A 19423-nucleotide genomic window follows, 5' to 3' on the forward strand; every position below is an offset into this window, starting at 1 on the left:
GGACGTGAACTGACACATGTTCAAAAAGTGCTGTATAGTTTTGATGTTTTAAAGATCACATCTGGGGATATTAAGTGTCATATATACAATTGTATCATTGTTCAATGTATATGAACTTACATGTGAACCCTATGAGTAAATATTAATAAGGAAAATGTAAATGAAGTACTCTTCCTACTTTCATAAAAATAAAACAAAATTTCATACTGAAACAATCAGGGAATTGTAATAGTTAATACACTTTGTCACCATCTTAAAAGAATGGCCAAAATGTAGTCAGAGTAAACATACATATGACTTAATATGTATGATTCAATTTTACAATTTTTGTAGGTATAACGTTAATTGAAAGTATAACAGCAGTGAAGTATAAAATTATCATGTACACCAAGAAATATGGAGAAAACATCAGTGAGTGTAAATTTTAAAATAAAGAAGGAAATATGTATTTTGGGAAGTAGCTGAAGGTGGCTGGTAATTTTATCTGAGACACATACAAAAATTAAATATCCTGTTAAAACACGTGTACTTGGAAGGAAGATAAATTGTTGAAAGTTCTATAATATGAGAATTAATGTGCCTAAAGAGTTATTAAGTATAAAATGGATATTTTAAGAGAGAACTGTCAATCATGTTTCTGTTGCTGGCTACCTCTTCTCTTTGGGACACAAAAGATGTTATCACGTCTTATAAATTTTGGCACTGCTGGTTCAGTGAAATTCCATATTATCTTTGACTTTTGGTGAAGGGTGGTTGGTAAGGGTTACTTGCATTCCTATAAAATATTGTTGGTGACCTAGCCACAGCACCTCAGATTGTGAAATTAAGAAAACAAAACCATCAAGCAATAAACAAAAATGAAAACAGAAACTAAAATCTACAATTCTTGGAGAGCTAGATTTTATGTAAAGATACAGCTTTTCCTTTTTAAAAAAATTGACACATACAAATTACACATATTTGTGGGGTACAGTATAATATTTTGAAGTGTATTGTCAACGTAAAAGGTAAATTGAGAATGCCAAATGTGAGAACAGTGGTCAATGAGTCGATATAAGAATGGTTACCCAGGAAATAGACAGTAATCTTACTGCCCTGAAAAAGTTTCTTCAAAATGGCATCTGAGAATCTCCATTTATCAAGATTAAGAAAAAGAAAAGGAAGTAGATAAAAGAGAAGGAGAAAGTAGTGTTTGAGAAAAGAAAGTTTCAATAGCAGACTGCATGGCACAATTACATTTTCAGCTGCATTCTGATGGCTGGGACAAAATACCTGATCCTTGCAACTTGGCCACTTAATAGTTGCTGGGTCAATATGCTTGACGCCTGCAAATTAACCACCTTCAACCAATCTTTACCTCCTAACAGTACATTCAGCTACCAGACTCCTCAGTGAGTAGAGTGTTACCATGGTGCGATCACATCCAATCCCAAGAGATTTTTGGGAACATTTTAGATCTGACCCACAACACTCAATGTTCATCACATTATGCAAAGATACATTTTATCCAGCTCTAAGAGTTGCCAGTATTTAACAGTTTAGCGTTGCTGAAAACTCAAGTGCAAAATCTCTGAGACTCAAGGCAAACTCTTAGCTGTGAACTCTTGTAAAAATCAAACTGAAAGGTAAATATTTTCAACATGCAATACTGCAGATTAACATGCCCATTCCAAAAGATAGAAACAAGGGGATAGAAAGAAATTGGACCAAAGCAAGATCGAAACAATTAAACCCTATATAATAGTTCCCCATCCAGCACCTGAGGAAGGTTGTAGCAAGATGTGAACTCCAAAGACATGGGGAGGGTCATGTTCCTACAGTATTACTGGTTGCACCCCACATGGCCTCTCTCTTAGGCTGGCCCAATTTAGAATCTCTAAATTCAAATGCTCTCCACTGCAACATTAGCTTCTTTCACAGCTTCATCCACTGGCTGCTAGAGGCACAATGTCTATCATCCCAGGCTTTCTTCTGAAATCTGGGTGTAATTTTCCTGATACCACAATGGCTTTCAAAATGGCTGTAAAACCAACACTCCATGGATTATTCCAAGGCCTTCTTCTAGCTTTAACAGCAGCCAGATACTCTTTTTTTTTCTATTACTGAGTTTATTGGTACATTTTAGGTATACAGTACAATTACATTCATTATTGGGATCTTGTACCTTTACATGACAGGTCTTGGTTCTCATTTTTTTCCCCTTGTCCCTGTCCTTCTTTCACCCCCTCCTCCCCTCCCCATTTACAAACACTTTATTTCCATTTTCTCATATGTTTTTTCCTTTACCCTTATTACCTTTCCCCTGCCTTTCTCATTTTCCCTACAACTTTATCCCTTTTCTTCCTATTTCACCTGGTAATTATCTCATTAGGATCTTATGTACTATTGCACACCAGAGAAACTATTCAGTATTTACACATGTGTGACTTATTTATTTCACTTAGGAGTATATCCTTGTATCACAGCTGCAATGCCTCTGAGAGATGGCTGAGTATGACAAAACAAATTCTGGGGAGCTTAGTCTCTAGGTGGCCTTTCCTAGGCAGGAGAGCCAGGAGTGAACTTCTCACATGGAAACTTTCCTCATCTGCATGCTTAAGCCTGGGAATAGTGGTATTTGACTATTTATGGAGATAGCTGCATACTATGCTTCTATTGTGTACTTGGCTGATTTTTACTAACCCTGTTGTCAGCAACCATACTCCCTTAGTCCTAACTTCACAGGTATTTCTGTTCTAGTCATTAGAAAAAAATTTTCAATTTATTCAGCTCTGCTTTTGAGTTGCAATTCTCATTGCATAATTGGCTAAGAGCAGCCTTTAGCTTCCATGATACAGTGCAAAAAATGGGCAGCTTTGAAATTTCCTTCATCTAATTAAATAGTCCACCATGCTTGATCATTTTTTTCTCTTTGAATTTATTGGTACTTATAAAGTATACAGTATAGTTACATTTATCATTCAGATCTTGTACCTTTACATGACACCTTGTTCTCTCTTTTTCTTCCCAATATCCCTGCCACCACTCTTAATCTTGATCTCCCAAAAATCCCTACAACTTGGGCAAAATGAAGAATTTATTTTTATGTCAGATTGTAACACATGTGGTCTCTACTCCAATTACTAATAGAGTCCTCATGACCAATTGAAATCTCAGAAGTCTAGCCTTCATGGTCCATATCCTTATCAGCATTCTAACTTTTTGAGTCTGACCAGATGCTTTCTCTTTGTACATCATTCTAAGGCTTCTCTATCCGGCATTTCTAAAATGTTCAATGTCTAAATACAAACAGTTTTCAAAAGCTTCTGGACCAAATTGTCAGGTGCAATAATACTGACAGCCCCATTCTCCTCCTCATTTTGGTATTAGGTACTCGCCTGTTGCTATAAAAAAAAAGAGGACACAACTGAAAGCGGGGGTTGTGATTTATTTAGCTTAGAATTTACAGAGGGTTTAGAACAAAGTTTGCTGATTTCAAGGAATTAATGTATGGTGAAAGCAGGAAAGTTGTTCACTCCATGCCTGCTTAGAAAAAGAGAGAGAAGGAAGAAACTTCAGACAAGAATATACCCTTCTAGTGCACAGTCTCCCCAGTGATCCACCTGTGCAAACTCCTCACTTTACAGCAGTGTATTCAGCAACTGAACTTATCATTCATCGAAGGATGAAACCACTGATAAGTAAACAATCCAGTGTTCCAATCACATTCCAAACACCTGAGGTCTTTGGGGAACATTTTAGATCTAAACCTTAACATTGTTTATCCAGAATACTACATGGTATTAACTGTTCATTAGTCCTTTATGTTGTACTCCATGAAAGAGTTGATTGCTTTTAATGGGATTATTTTGTTCTCTTTATGGTGTTAAGATGTGTGCAGAAGAGGCTGTGCTAGATCAGAATGGCATAGGTGACTGCAGTTTCATGCCTCATGTTTCCTTGGGAATACATAGTGTCTTTTATGTTAGTCTTGTGGCATTTTAAGTCTTTTCTCAATTGCTGTTTTAGTGAAAATCTTTCCCCAGCTAGCATTGATGAACAAGTGTCCTAGTCACATTTCTTCTCACAGAGACCCAATGCCTGACAGTGAGAAGGTTTATTTTGGCTCACAGCTATAGAGTTTTCAGTCCATGGTCAGCTGCCTCCAGTGCAGGACAGTATGACAGAGGGCCATGGCAGAGAAGAGCTGATCACAACATGGCAGACAGGAAGCAGAGGATGAAGTGAGGAGGCAGGACTGGAGATAAACCCAGTCAGGCCACACTACCACATACCAGTACCTTTGGACTAGCCCCACCCTCATACCAGCAAGTCAGCTGTAAGCCCCATAATCCAATAATCTTCCAAAAGCCTCACCTATGAATGCAAGAGGTTCTTTGAGACTACAAGTGCCATCAAGTAATCGCTCTCTATGGTTTACAACAACCTTGTTCTTTGGAAGGGTAATTCATAGCTGAACATGTCCCATGTAGGAGTGCAAGAGAGGCCATAGTAGTGTGGCTAGGGATGAACAAGGATTTAAGGTCTCAGCCTCACGAGTGCAAAAATTTTATGAATCACATTTAATCATTGAAACATCATAATTGTAGTTTTTCCCATGTCATTGAAATATTAAGATACCCAAAATATAATTCAAACAAAGAAAAACAGAAAAGAACAATAATAATTAGCTAAAATCAATTTGAAACCCTGATTTGATGAATGTCACTAGTCCTGACTATAATTAACTAAATACAATTGAGTCTACCGCCATGAGGCATACTTTGGAATAGCTCGTATGTTACAGGTTTAATGGAGGTGGGGAGCAGATAGTATTTCATAGGAATCACCACATATTAGATGGGTATAATTTGAATAAAATTCATTTCCAAAGAGTTTATAGGGAGAGAAGAGGGAAACAATACTTCTTTTAAAAGAGTTTAAAGTTTCATTAAGTATCCTTTTAGGAAATGTGAATCAATGGATCTAGTTTTAAAAAGAATTAGAAACACTCACAACTCACTCATTTCTTTCTAATTCATTTAAAAACATATTAAGGGATCTTATTTTGTGTGAACTTGGCTGGCAACTATATAAACTCATTAATTTCAGCTTCTTGATAAAGTTCTAGAAATTCTGTGCATTCCAATGGTACACTTTTGGTCATTAGTATCCTAGCTGGTGCCAGGTGCTAGGTAAAATCCACTGAGGACAAAGGGCAAGCTTTCTTGCTTTACTATATGGAGATATTCCTATTTGAGAAGAAAGCAAAATGTATGTAAAATGGTATCATGTCAATAATTTAATGCCCTTGTTATTAATTTGTCTGTGAATGCAGATGTTAAGCTTGAACTATGGAGAAAATACTGAGGAAAATAAGTCTTTCAATGTTTAATCAGGACCCTAGAGATTCTAAACTCATAAAAAAAAAAGAACCTTAGCTCATAGTGTCAGGTGGTTCTTTGTAATTAGTGCATGGTATTTACCACATCCTCAGATGGTGAAGAGACTGAGAGAAGTCAGCAGCAGAAACCATGAGAGGTAACTGATGGCAGCACTGAGGATGGAACTGGTGTTCTAACTCTCTAAATCCAAAATTCTTCCCAGGCTACAGCAATTAAAAGAAAAGCAGAGGTGCAGGGATTTAGCTCAGTGGTTTTGTCACCTGTCTTGCAAGCAGAAGGACCTGAGTTCCATCCAAGGGATAAAAACAAAACAAAACAAAACAAAACAACAACAACAACAAAAAAGAATTTCTTTTCTGGGCTCTGTATTCTAAAGCTCATCAGATTCTTTTGACTCACTGAAACTATAAGAGAATTAACACAGTCCTATCCTGAAGCCATGAGGGCAAAGGGTGAGTGCTGGATTGCAACTCTTCGCTATTCTTCTTGCAAACCCAAGGGTTCAGTGAGCCCTTGAAGTGCCTCACCTCCTGTGCACTGAGATCACCACTGACCCTCAGGAGCAAGGGGGACTGCTGAGGCAGAAGTGGAGCAGAGATGCTGCAGAGCCATCAGCACTCCTTGGCTTCCTAAAAAACAGTCCTTCCAGAAACTGACTTCTATATTGTTCTCAGTAGTCATCTTTATACCTTGCCTTTGTCTTCTGAGATGGTGAAAACAAAGGCACCTCCTGTGCACTGAGATCACCACTGACCCTCAGGAGCAAGGGGGACTGCTGAGGCAGAAGTGGAGCAGAGATGCTGCAGAGCCATCAGCACTCCTTGGCTTCCTAAAAAACAGTCCTTCCAGAAACTGACTTCTATATTGTTCTCAGTAGTCATCTTTATACCTTGCCTTTGTCTTCTGAGATGGTGAAAACAAAGGCAAAAGAAAAGGTGGGCTTGCTGCTTGCTTACAGTAGAGTTACAGTGATCATTGGGAACTTGTACCTTTACATGGCATATCTTGTTTCTTATTTTTACCTCATTCCCCTGACCTCCCTTCAACTCCTCCACCATTCCCTATGTACAGAGACTTTATTTCCAATTTTTCCTGTTCTCATATTTTTTCTTTTCACTTCTCCTTTTAATGTGAACATCTCCCTAGGTCTTTTCTTTTCACAGAACTGCCCCAGGGAAGAATGGCCTCAGGCAATGGCTCTTCAGTGACTGAGTTTGTCCTCCTGGGTTTGACACAACAACCAGAGCTCCAGCTGCCTCTCTTCTTCCTCTTCTTGGGAATCTATGTGGTCTCCATGCTGGGGAACCTGGCCTTGATTGGTCTGATTGGTCTGAATTCTCACCTGCACACCCCCATGTACTACTTTCTCTTCAACCTATCCTTCATTGATCTCTGCTACTCTACTGTCATAACTCCTAGGATGCTGATGGGTTTTGTGAAGCAGAACATCATCTCTTATGCTGAGTGCATGGCTCAGCTCTTTTTCTTTTGCTTCTTTGGTATTAATGAATGTTATATTTTGACATCAATGGCCTATGACAGATATGTGGCCATCTGTAAGCCCCTATTGTACAAGGTCATCATGTCTCAACAGGTCTGCCTCATGATGACAGTGGGTGTGTATGCAATGGGCTTCTTGGGTGCCATGGCCCACACTGTGAGCATGCTGAGACCTACATTCTGTGACAGTAATGTCATCGACCATTACATGTGTGACATAAATCCTCTTCTGAAGCTCTCCTGCATAAGTACTTCCATCAATGAGTTGGTGACTTTTACTGTAGCAGGTGTCAATATAGTAGTGCCTAGTCTCACCATCTTCATTTCTTATACCTTGATACTTTTCAACATTTCTTCAATCCAATCTACTGGGGCCAAGTCCAAAGCCTTCAGTACATGCAGCTCTCACATAATTGCTGTTTCTCTTTTTTTTTGGAGCTTTAGCATTCATGTACCTTAAGCCTTCTACTGGATCTCTGGATCAAGATAAAGTATCCACAGTTGTTTATACTATTGTGGGGCCAATGGTGAATCCTTTTATTTACAGTCTTAGAAACAAAGATGTCCACATTGCACTGAGAAAGACTTTGAAGGAAAAGTTGCTCTTCTAAATAGGTCCTGTGTTATTGATGACAAAACTTACTTCAGGAATGTGATGTGTAAAACTGTGGAATGGGCTAAGGCTGTAACTCAGTGGAAAAATGTTTGCCTAACATTCACAAGGCTTGGGATACATTTCTAGCACTATAAAATGGCACAACAATAGCAGCAACAGCAATAAATCAGCAGAAGTACAGTGAACATGGTAAGTTATGAAACTAAAATGACAAGGACTCCATACTAAACAAAACTAAATTAGATATAGATATCATTTCTGAGGCAAAAGACATATGAAGGAGGATCAGATCATATTCTTTCAGAGAGCGATAGCAGCATAGTTAATCATGTCATCCTTTCAAGTTTATTTTCATAAAATATAGGTTTATTTTCTGTTTGTTTTGTGGTGTTGAAGTTGAAACCCAATTCTTCTACTACTATGATGTATATCAGTCCTAAGAATTATTAGGCTTTAGTAGAAAATTGAATGATAAAAAATACTGAAATGTTAAATTTGTGAATTTTGCCTATCTATCTAATATGTATTATCCAAATCATCTATGAACATCTATTTTTGTAGTGATGGGGATTTAGCCATTGTGCTTTTTGAACAATTTATATAATACTTAGCTATGCTTTATCAGCCCAGTCATTAGATTATTGAGTAGGACACAGGTAGAGTTCCAGTGAAAATGCAATGGACACAGGGATTTTGATTGTCAGAGTTCTTAATTTATTTATTCATTTAATAATTCTATGCTGAATGTTAGGGATATTCCTTTTTGTTACTATGGGAGATGCTCGTCTAACTCTGATCTTTTGTTCCTCCTCTTAATCTCAAGAAAATGAAGTAAAATGAGACCAATTTTTCTTTTTATGATCTCAATTTCTAAGGATAGGGAAGGAAATAACCATTTAGTGTGACTAGGATAAACAGAACTGCCACTGAGTTAATTTCTTGGATTTGAGGGCAGGAATGTTGTATGACATTCCTTGTCTTCACTAAGCCGAAGTTTATTTGAAATGTATATTGCCAATTTAGCAGAAACACTTTTGTCATTTTTTACAAATATAACACCCTCTTCACTCCTCAGCAACACTTTTCATTTAAAATTTCACTCTTGTTTGTCTCAGAGTTTCACATAGCAAATAATACAGTTTATTTAATTAGTAAATTCAATGATTGAGTCAACAAAGTGTTCAGGTTCTCTTAATTGAAAAATATATAATGATGAAGTCAGAAAACGTCTTTATTCTCAGAGAATTTATTGACTGAAGTAATTTGGCAATGAGGTTCAGGTGGGCATGAGGAAGAGAGAAACAACTGAATAAGCGATTAACATATATTTGAGAAAAATTCTTTGCAAAGTCATAAGAGAATAAGTGTGCGCTTACTTTGAATTTGATTTCAAGGGGAGAGAGTCACAGGCACACATTTTAGACAGAGGGAAGAGCTGGGAGAGAGTGCCAAAGGGAGACAGTCTTGGTGATTACGAGTGCATCAATAAATTATGGTGATTTGAGTGCATTTTACCAGAGAAATAGCTTTAATGAAAGTTCTATAGATAGGTAGAATTTACAAGACTGGCTTCCAGTGGCTGCCCACAGAGTCAGGTGTGGAAGGGTGCGCCAGGTCTGAGTGAGCAATGGAGACATGAAGTATCTAGTTGAATGCCCAGAACTCGCTAGAGTGTCCTTTGTAAGTGCTCTCGAGGAGGCTGATGGGTGTGCGAAAGAAGGCTGAGGGGTGAAGTCCAAAGAGTGAAGATGCAAATTTTCCTTCTTTGTTTCCCTTTAATAATATTTTGGTGACAATTCTCCCCAGGGCAGGTCTTCACTCCCAGAACTGTGCTGATCCCATTTGGTTGGGAGTTTCTTACTCACTTTGACACAATCAGTTAAATATCCTAATGAGGAATGGAAAACAAGGCATTGTGTGTACAGTGTAATGGAAGGAGGGTAAGCATTAGGAGGTGTATATGGTATGTCGTTAAAGTATTATGAAATCAGCCTATGTATTAAAGTTTTATCAGGCAAATGAATGGGTGTTATTAAAGCACAATAAATAAGCCTGTATGCTATTAATCATAAAACAGTCTTAGTTTTCTTTTCCATTTTTATATAGAAGCTGTATTTATGCCCATTTATAAATGATCTTTGAGAAATATTGAGGGCTCCATAAATAATTTGTAGTGAAACTTATGAAACAATGTACTTTAAAAAACTATAATTTGGCATGTCCTGCAGGAGGAATGATGTTACTTTTTAAATATTTCTTACCTGGGAGATAAGTCAGACTGCAAGTGAAACAGAATCATAAATGCATTTTGCCTACATGCCTTTAATAAAAATGCCCAATAGTGGAGACATAATTAGATTTGGAATTTTATGATCTGGATGGGTTCCACATTCTGAAGACTTTTCTTTTATGTTCACTCAGTTTCCGTGTGACTGATATTTCAGTGTTGTGGCACAGAGGACGTGAACTGACACATGTTCAAAAAGTGCTGTATAGTTTTGATGTTTTAAAGATCACATCTGGGGATATTAAGTGTCATATATACAATTGTATCATTGTTCAATGTATATGAACTTACATGTGAACCACTATGAGTAAATATTAGTAAGGAAGATGTAAATGAAATACTCTTCCTACTTTCATAAAAATAAAACAAAATTTCATACTGAAACAATCAGGGAATTGTAATAGTTAATACACTTTGTCATCATCTTAAAAGAATGGCCAAAATGTAGTCAGAGTAAACATACATATGACTTAATATGTATGATCTAATTTTACAATTTTTGTAGGTATAACTTTAATTGAAAGTATAACAGCAGTGAAGTATAAAGTCATCATGTACACCAAGGAATATGGAGAAAATATCAGTGAGTGTAAATTTTAAAATAAAGAAGAAAAAACTTATTTGGGGGGTATAGGGGGCCGAGTTTAGGGCCTCACCCATGCGAGAGAAGTCTCTACTACTGAGTTATATCCCCTGAGAAAATATCCACTCTTAGGAGCATATCCATAATTTTATTCACTCATTCATGCATTCAATCATTCATTCAATGGAAAACAACAATGTGTCAGAAAGCAAGGTATTTGTAAGTAGCTGAAGGTGGCTGGTAATTTTATCTGAAATGCATACAAAAATTAAATATCCTGTTAAAACACATGTACTTGGAATGAGGATAAATTGTCGAAAGTTCTATAATATGAGAATTAATGTGTCTAAAGAGTTATTAAGTATAAATGGATATTTTAAGAGAGAACTGTCAATCATGTTTCTGTAGCTGGCTACCTCTTCTCTTTGGGACACACAAGATGTTATCACGTCTTATAAATTTTGGCACTGCTGGTTCAGTGAAATTCCATATTATCTTTGACTTTTGGTGAAGGGTGGTTGGTAAGGGTTACTTGCATTCCTATAAAATATTGTTGGTGACCTACCCGCAGCACCTCAGAATGTTAAATTAAGAAAACAAAACCATCAAGCAACAAATAAACAAAAATGAAAACAGAAACTAAAATCTACAATTCTGGGAGAGCTAGATTTTACATAAAGATACAGCTTTTCCTTTTTAAAAAATTGACACATACAAATTACACATGTTTGTGGGGTACAGTATAATATTTTGAAGTGTATTGTCAATGTAAAAGGTAAATTGAGACATGCCAAATGTGAGAACAGTGGTCAATGAGTCGATATAAGAATGGTTACCCAGGAAATAGACAATAATCTTACTGCCCTGAAAAAGTTTCTTCAAAATGGCATCTGAGTATCTCCATTTATCAACATTAAGAAAAAGAAGAGGAAGTAGATAAAAGAGAGAAGGAGAAAGTAGTGGTTGAGAAGAGGAAGTTGCAATAGGTAGACTGCATGGCACTATTACATTTTCAGCTGCATTCTGATGGCCGGGACAAAATACCTGATCCTTGCAACTTGGCGACTTAATAGTTGCTGGGTCAATATGCTTGACACCTGCAAATTAACCACCTTCAACCAATCTTTACCTCCTAACAGTACATTCAGCTATCAGACTCCTCAGTGAGTAGAGTGTTACCATGATGCAATCACATCCAAACCCAAGGGACTTTTGGGGAACATTTTAGATCTGACCCACAACACTCAATGTCCATCACATTATGCAAAGATACATTTTGTCCAGCTCTAAGAGTTGCCAGTCTTTAACAGTTTAGCGTTGCTGAAAACTCAAGTGCAAAATCTCTGAGACTCAAGGCAAACTCTTAGCTGTCAACCCTTGTAAAAATCATACTGAAAGGTAAATACTTTCAACATGCAATACTGCAGGTTAACATGCCCATTCCAAAAGATAGAAATAAGGGGATGGAAAGAAATTGGACCAAAGCAAGATTGAAATAATTAAACCCTATATAATAGTTCTCCATCCAGCACCTGAGGGAGGTTGTAGCAAGATGTGAACTTCAAACACATGGGGAGGGGCATGTTCCTAGTATTGCTGGTTGCACCCCACATGGCCTCTCTCTTAGGCTGGCCCAATTTAGAATCTCTAAATTCAAGTGCTCTCCACTGCAACATTAGCTTCTTTCACAGATTCATCCACTGGCTGCTAGAGCCACAATGTCTATCATCCTAGGCTTTCTTCTGAAATATGGGTGTAATTTTCCTGATACCACAATGGCTTTCTGAATGGCTGTAAAACCAACACTCCATGGATTATGCCTTGGAATCCAGATACTCTTGTATTACAGCTGCAATGCCTCTGAGTGATGGCTGAGTATGACAAAATGCAATCTGGGTAACTTACTCTCTAGGTGGCCTTTCCTAGGTAGGAGACCCGGGAGTGAACTTTTCACATGAAAGTTTTATACATCTGCATGCTTAAGCCTGTAAATAGTGGTGTTTTCCTCTTTATGGAGATACCTGCAAACAATTGTTTGCAGTACCTGCTTCCTATTGTTTATTGGCTTATTTTTAGTAAAAGTCTTCTCAGCAACGAAGCTCCCTTAGCCCTAACTTCACAGGTATTTCTGTTCTAGTAGTCAGAAAAAAAGTTTCAATTTATTCAGCTCTGCTTTTGAGTTCAAATTCTCATTGTATAACTGGCTAAGAGCAACCTTTGGCATTCATGACACTGTTTGAATATTGGGCAGCTTTGAAATTTCCTTTATATAATTAAATAGTCCACCACTCTTGATCTTTTTTTCTCATTGAGTTCATTGGTACTTATAAAGTATACAGTACAGTTACATTTACCATTCAGAACTTGTACCTTTACATGACAGACCTTGTTCTCTTTCTTTCTTCCCAATATCTCTGCCACCACTCTTAATCTTGTTCTCTCAAAAATCCCTACAACTTGGGCAAAATGAAGAATTTATTTTTATGTCAGATTGTAGCACATGTGGTCTCTATTCCAATTACCAATAGAGTCCTCACGACCAATTGAAATCTCAGAAGTCTAGCCTTCATGGTCCATATCCTTATCAGATTTCTAACTTTTTGAGTCTGACCAGATGCTCTCTCCTTTTATATCATTCTAAGGCTTCTGTATCTGGTATTTCCAAATTTTTCATTGTGTTCCTACAAACCAGTTTCAAAAGCTTCTGGATCATTGTCAGGTGCAATAATACTCACAGCCCCAATTCTCTTTCTAATTTCTGTATTAGGTACTTTCCTGTTGCTATACAAAAAAAGAGGACACAACTGTAAGTGGGGGTTGTGATTTATTTAGCTTAGAGTTTACAGAGGGTTTAGAACAAAGTTTGCTGATTTCAAGGAATTAATGTATGGTGAAAGGAGGAAAGTTGTTCACTCCATGCCTGCTTAGAAAAAGAGAGAGAAGGAAGAAACTTCAGACAAGAATATACCCTTCTAGTGCACAGTCTCCCCAGTGATCCACCTGTGCAAACTCCTCACTTTACAGCAGTGTATTCAGCAACTGAACTTATCATTCATCGAAGGATGAAACCACTGATAAGTAAACAATCCAGTGTTCCAATCACATTCCAAACACCTGAGTTCTTTGGGGGACATTTTAGATCTAAACCTTAACATTGTTTATCCAGAATACTACATGGTATTAACTGTTCATTAGTCCTTTATGTTGTACTCCATGAAAGAGTTGATTGCTTTTAATGGGATTATTTTGTTCTCTTTATGGTGTTAAGATGTGTGCAGAAGAGGCTGTGCTAGATCAGAATGGCATAGGTGACTGCAGTTTCATGCCTCATGTTTCCTTGGGAATACATAGTGTCTTTTATGTTAGTCTTGTGGCATTTTAAGTCTTTTCTCAATTGCTGTTTTAGTGAAAATCTTTCCCCAGCTAGCATTGATGAACAAGTGTCCTAGTCACATTTCTTCTCACAGAGACCCAATGCCTGACACTGAGAAGGTTTATTTTGGCTCACAGCTGTAGAGTTTTCAGTCCATGGTCAGCTGCTTCCAATGCAGACAGTATGACAGAGGGCCATGGCAGAGAAGAGCTGATCACAACATGGCAGACAGGAAGCAGAGGATGAAGTGAGGAGGCAGGACTGGAGATAAACCCAGTCAGGCCACACTGCCACATACCAGTACCTTTGGACTAGCCCCACCCTCATACCAGCAAGTCAGCTGTAAGCCCCATAATCCAATAATCTTCCAAAAGCCTCACCTATGAATGCAAGAGGTTCTTTGAGACTACAAGTGCCATCAAGTAATCGCTCTCTGTGGTTTACAACAACCATGTTCTTTGGAAGGGTAATTCACAGCTGTAGATGTCCCATGTAGGAGTGCAAGAGAGGCCATAGTAATGTGGCTAGGGATGAACAAGGACTTAAGGTCTCAGCCTCACAAATGCAAAAATTTTATGAATCACATTTAATCATTGAAACATCATAATTGTAGTTTTTCCCATTTCATTGAAATATTAAGATACCCAAAATACAATTCAAACAAAGAAAAACAGAAAAGAACAATAATAATTAGCTAAAATCAATGTGAAACCCTGATTGATGAGTGTCACTAGTCCTGAACATAATCAACTAAATACAATTGAGTCTACCAGCATGAAGCATACTTCAGGAGAGGTAGTTTATTAAAGGAGAGAGAGAGAGAGAGAGAGAGAGAGACAGAGAGAGACAGAGAGAGAATGAGAGGAGATGGTATTACATAGGAATAACTAAATATTTGGTGGGTCAAATTTGAATAAATATCATTTCCAAAGAGTTTATAGTGGGGGAGAAGAGGGAAAAATAAAACTTCTTTTAAAAGAATTTAAAGTTTCATCAAGTTTCCTCTTAGGAATTTTGAATCAATGGATCTAGTTTAAAAAAGAATTAGAAACACTCACAATTCACTAATTTCTTTCTATTTCATTTGAACACATATTAAGGGATCTTATTTTGTGTGAACTTGGCTGGCAGCTATATAAACTCATTATTTTCAGTTCTGTTTACCTAAAAGGCACCAATAAACTCAATGAGAAAAAAAAAAACATTATATAACTTCTCAAATTACAAAAAATGTGCTACTACTCCAGCAAAAGAAAGTCTAATAGAATACAGAGTCCAAAATAGGATTGAGAGTATGTGCAAATTAAGTGTACAATATAAATAACATCTAAAGTACCTGGAAAGATACGTATATTTTAATAAATAAATGTAATAATCATAAATACTCATTGTGAAAAAGAAGAAAAGATATCTACCTCCCTATTCCATGCAAAAATAAACTCTAATACAAAATTAGGTAACAGTGGAATTTTCTTAATAAATTATTTTTAACTTCTGATAATCAATCAATACAATTAAAATATTTTTAAAACAATAAATTCCAGCATGAGAGAATAAAATATTATTATTCAGTCCAATAACAGTTTTTATTTTAAAAGAACCTTAATAAACCAGGAACAGTAACATAAAAATTCCTCAGTCTGACGTAGAACACCTAACATCGAACTTGTGAACTACAGCATGATTTCCTCCTAAGAACACTAATGAAGAAGTGTCTGTCTTAATCATTTCTACTCAATAGTTTACTAGAGGTTTTCAATATTGCAATAAGTCAATGGGTTAGAGGTGGCATATGAGGTAGTCAAATTGGAAAAGAAGTAAAAATATCTTCAGAAAATCTAATAAATCTTTGAAACAGATACTGTAATTCATTCAATTACCAATGAATTTGGGTAAAAGATTTATGTACAAAAAGGAATTGTATTTCTAAATAACAACAATGAACAATGAAAAATTGAAATTGAGGACAAATTACTGGCACATCAACCAAGTAAGAAATTAGGGATATTTCCCTAAATATATAAATTATAAAACCTCTACATGAAAGTCAAAGCTACAAAACATATGTCCCTATTTTACAATCTGATATCTTTTAGTAGATAACTCTTTCCAGAATTATTTTTACATTTAAGACAATAATTAATCAGCAATATGCATATAAAAGTCAATATTCTGATTCTAAGATTTTAATTAAAAAAAGAACAAATAATACTAATAAAGACAAAATTAGAAATATAACAATAACCATTTTCAAGACATTATAAAATCAGTGAAATAAGTGTCATATTAACATCAAGATTAAGAAAGAGGCAAATGGAATAGAACAGAGAATCCAAAAATATATCCATATCTTTATGGACAAATTACTTTTTACAACAGTGCAAAGGTAATTCAGTGGAAAAGAGAGGTTTTTTTCAGCAAAATTATAGAATCAATTGTATCAAAATAAAGCAAAAAAATGGTGTATATATATAATTTACAGTATATACACAATATATTATACACCTAAATATATAAAGTGAACCTATGAAATTTCTAAGATGAAAGATTAAAATTTGTGTGGCCTGTGTGCAAAGCTATCTTAAAACTGAAGGCATACTCATGACAGAAAATACATTGGTAAATTGGACTTCATTAAAATCAGGAGCTTTTGTTTTGCAAAAAATGAAAACCCATATGCAGGGCTAAAATATTACAAATCAGTTATGTCATACTTGATATCAAGAATAGATAAAGATCTTTTAAAATAATAGTAATAAAGAAAAATCCTTAAAAAGGAAAATATGTATTTTAGCAGACAATTTTTTTTGTGCACCTATATATGTGTGCTAAGATATTTAACATCTTTAATCATCAGGGAAATGCAAGCTAAATCACAGAAAAATATCATTATATATACATTAGCGAAGATACAAATATGATAAATATAAAGATCACATCAAATGTTGCTGAATCTATTGAGGCATTGACATTCTCATGGACTGTGAAAGAGAATGAAAATGCTGAAGCCACATTAGAAGTCAGATTTTCAGTTTCTAAATAACTAAATATCCACCTGCAGTATGACTAGACTTTCCACTCTCATGTGTTTATCCAAGAAGTAGAGCATGTCAGCTTATGTCCTCATGAAGACTCAGGCCAAAATATTTTCTGATTTTTAATTCATTAAAATCCCTAACTGTTCAAAAGTTAATGCCCATCACCAGAAAAATAATTATGTAGGTATTATATCATACTCCTACAGCAATAAAATAGTACTACAATAAAAATTAATTGCCTACAGATAACTGCAATATCATGGTAAAACTAAAAATAACTATAATGAGTGAAGTAAACCTTGTACAAAAGACTAAATTCTGCATAGTTTCATTCTTATAAAATTCTTAAAAGTTGAAAACTAGAGTGGCAGAAAGGATGAGAACTTAGGAGGAACCAGGGGACATAAGAAAACATTTGATTTTGGATCTATCTTCTATATTGATTATGATGATTTCATATGTATATACATATGTTAACTCTTTCCAATTGTGCACTTGATATATTTGAAGTTTGTTTTCTGTCTTCTGTGCTTCTAAAATGCTATTTGCATATAAGAAAAAATGGAGAAGTATAATGTCTAAGCTTCATCTCAGTGCTTTCTACAAACATAGTTTTTAAGTAGTCACTCTTGTTTTTACAGATAATATAGAGAACCAAGTGGAATGAATGGACAGAGAGATTCTACTCTGTAGATCTCTCCACAGGATATATGTGGCTTTAGAAATGGATGTTCCCTTCCTGACAGTGGAGGCTGAAAGAGGAAGAGGAGGAAACTTACCTTGTATGGGTTAGATTAAATACAGAACCATCACTCAGTACTCTGCAGTGCACTCCCACAAAAGATCAGGTAGTAGATTGGCAAATGCAGTCTTGAACTGGAGTAGGTGGGAATGAGGCTAGGAAGACAATTAGATGGACTGCTTTCTAGGGACATGTCCATGATCTCAGTGCACTGAGATTTCCAATGAAAGTTTATCACTTCTGACACTATGTTTTCCAATGGGCAATGATCTGTTTCTATGCATTTTACTAAGACAAATCTTCCTTCCAAAAAAATGGCCTCACTCTTCTCTCATGTCCTAGTTATTTATATATTAATGATTTATTTTTACAATTTTATAAAGGTTAATTAATTTAAGAACTTTAGCTTTCAAAAGAAAGATGCACAGCAGAACAAAGAAAGGAGGAGCATTTATGAAGGAGATTTCAATTAGCAAAGAATAGACTTATTCTTTGGCTATGTTCCATGCTCATGTGTCAAGATTATTTTTGTTATATCCTAGCCTGGTATGATTTATTCTGAGTGTTTTATAGTGAGTTATGTGAGAAAGAAGAATATAAATGTCAATTGTCCCCAAAGAGAAGAAAATATCTATCTTAGTTATTCTCAATAAGGCAAGAGGAACACACAAATTTAATTCAGTAATTTTATAAAAACTTAAACATCCCCAAGGTTTATCAAGAATTTAAGGAATCATACTATTTCAGGATACATTGTGCAAGCGATATGCATGTGTGTAGGTGTGTGTGTGTGGGGGGGGTGTTTTCACAAGCTTCAATAAAGTGGTGACATCTAGACATCTAGTACTTGTGGTAGAGGAAGTGAGATCTGGCTGTCAGTCCAAAAAACAGAAAGGGAAGTTAGTTTTAAGAAAAAGAAAGGAACAAACTATCATTATAACCTTTAGTCTTTCTGACAACAACTCTAGGGTGGGCCATACATTTTCCTCATGAATTTGCTCAGTACCTTCTTTACGTCCTTATTCCTCAAACTATAGATCAAAGGGTTCAGCATGGGAATTATTGTCGTATAGAACACAGATGCTACCTTCCCCTGGGCCATGTTGCTAGATGCTGGCTTAAAATACATAAATATTACAGATCCATAGAAGATCCCAACAGCCATAAGATGAGAGCCGCATGTACTAAAGGTTTTGGATCTGCCCTCAGATGAGGGTATCTGAAGAATGGTGCTGAGTATGAAGGCATAAGAGGAGGTGATGGGCACAGTTGTTGCCACCATATTGAATCCACCCACAAATATCACCAAGAGCTTATTGAGGTAGGTGTTGGAGCAGGAAAGCTCTAGGAGAGGAAGTATGTCACAAAAATAATGATGGATGACATTGTCCATACAGAAGGAAAGCCTGATCATGGAGGCAGTATGGGTCACAGCTCCAATAGTTGCTGTGACATAGACCCCTGCCACTAGTACATTGCATACCTTTTGGGTCATGGTGACATCGTACAGCAGTGGTTTACATATCGCTACATATCTATCATAGGCCATAGTAGTCAGCATATAGCCCTCAGCAATAGAAAAAACACAAAAGAAAAAAAGCTGTGTCATGCACCCAGAATAGGAGATAATATTTTGCTCCCACACGAAGTTTTGCAGGAGTGTTGGAGTAACGACTGAAGAATAAAAGAGATCTAAGAATGACAAATTACTCAGAAAAAAGTACATGGGAGATTGGAGGCTAGAACTGAAAGTGATTATGAGGATCATACCCAGGTTCCCCACTATTGTGACTCCATAGATGACTAGAAACAAGAAGAATAATGGCAGCCGAAGTTCTGGTTGAGCTGTTAATCCCTCGAGGACAAATTTAGTCATTGTAGTACAGTTGTATCTGGTCAT

At 36.2% G+C, this 19423-nt stretch overlaps 2 protein-coding genes across 2 annotated transcripts; one reads left to right on the forward strand and one right to left on the reverse strand.

The window, feature by feature from the left end:
• The first annotated feature begins 6555 nt into the window (after positions 1 to 6555).
• LOC104854715 (olfactory receptor 147-like) lies at positions 6556 to 7495 on the forward strand. The gene is given in 2 exon segments (XM_010613296.3): positions 6556 to 7311; positions 7313 to 7495. Coding segments are annotated over 2 exon segments (930 nt in total). The 5' UTR covers positions 6556 to 6564.
• Positions 7496 to 18487: 10992 nt separating this feature from the next.
• Positions 18488 to 19423, reverse strand: LOC104854716 (olfactory receptor 8D1). The gene has a single exon (XM_010613297.1). The coding sequence runs from the start codon at positions 19421 to 19423 to the stop codon at positions 18488 to 18490; it is 936 nt and encodes a 311-aa protein (XP_010611599.1).

The sequence above is a fragment of the Fukomys damarensis genome, unplaced genomic scaffold, assembly GCF_012274545.1.
Source record: "Fukomys damarensis isolate Sample0158 unplaced genomic scaffold, DMR_v1.0_HiC HiC_scaffold_16, whole genome shotgun sequence".
In the NCBI taxonomy this organism is placed as follows: domain Eukaryota; kingdom Metazoa; phylum Chordata; class Mammalia; order Rodentia; family Bathyergidae; genus Fukomys; species Fukomys damarensis.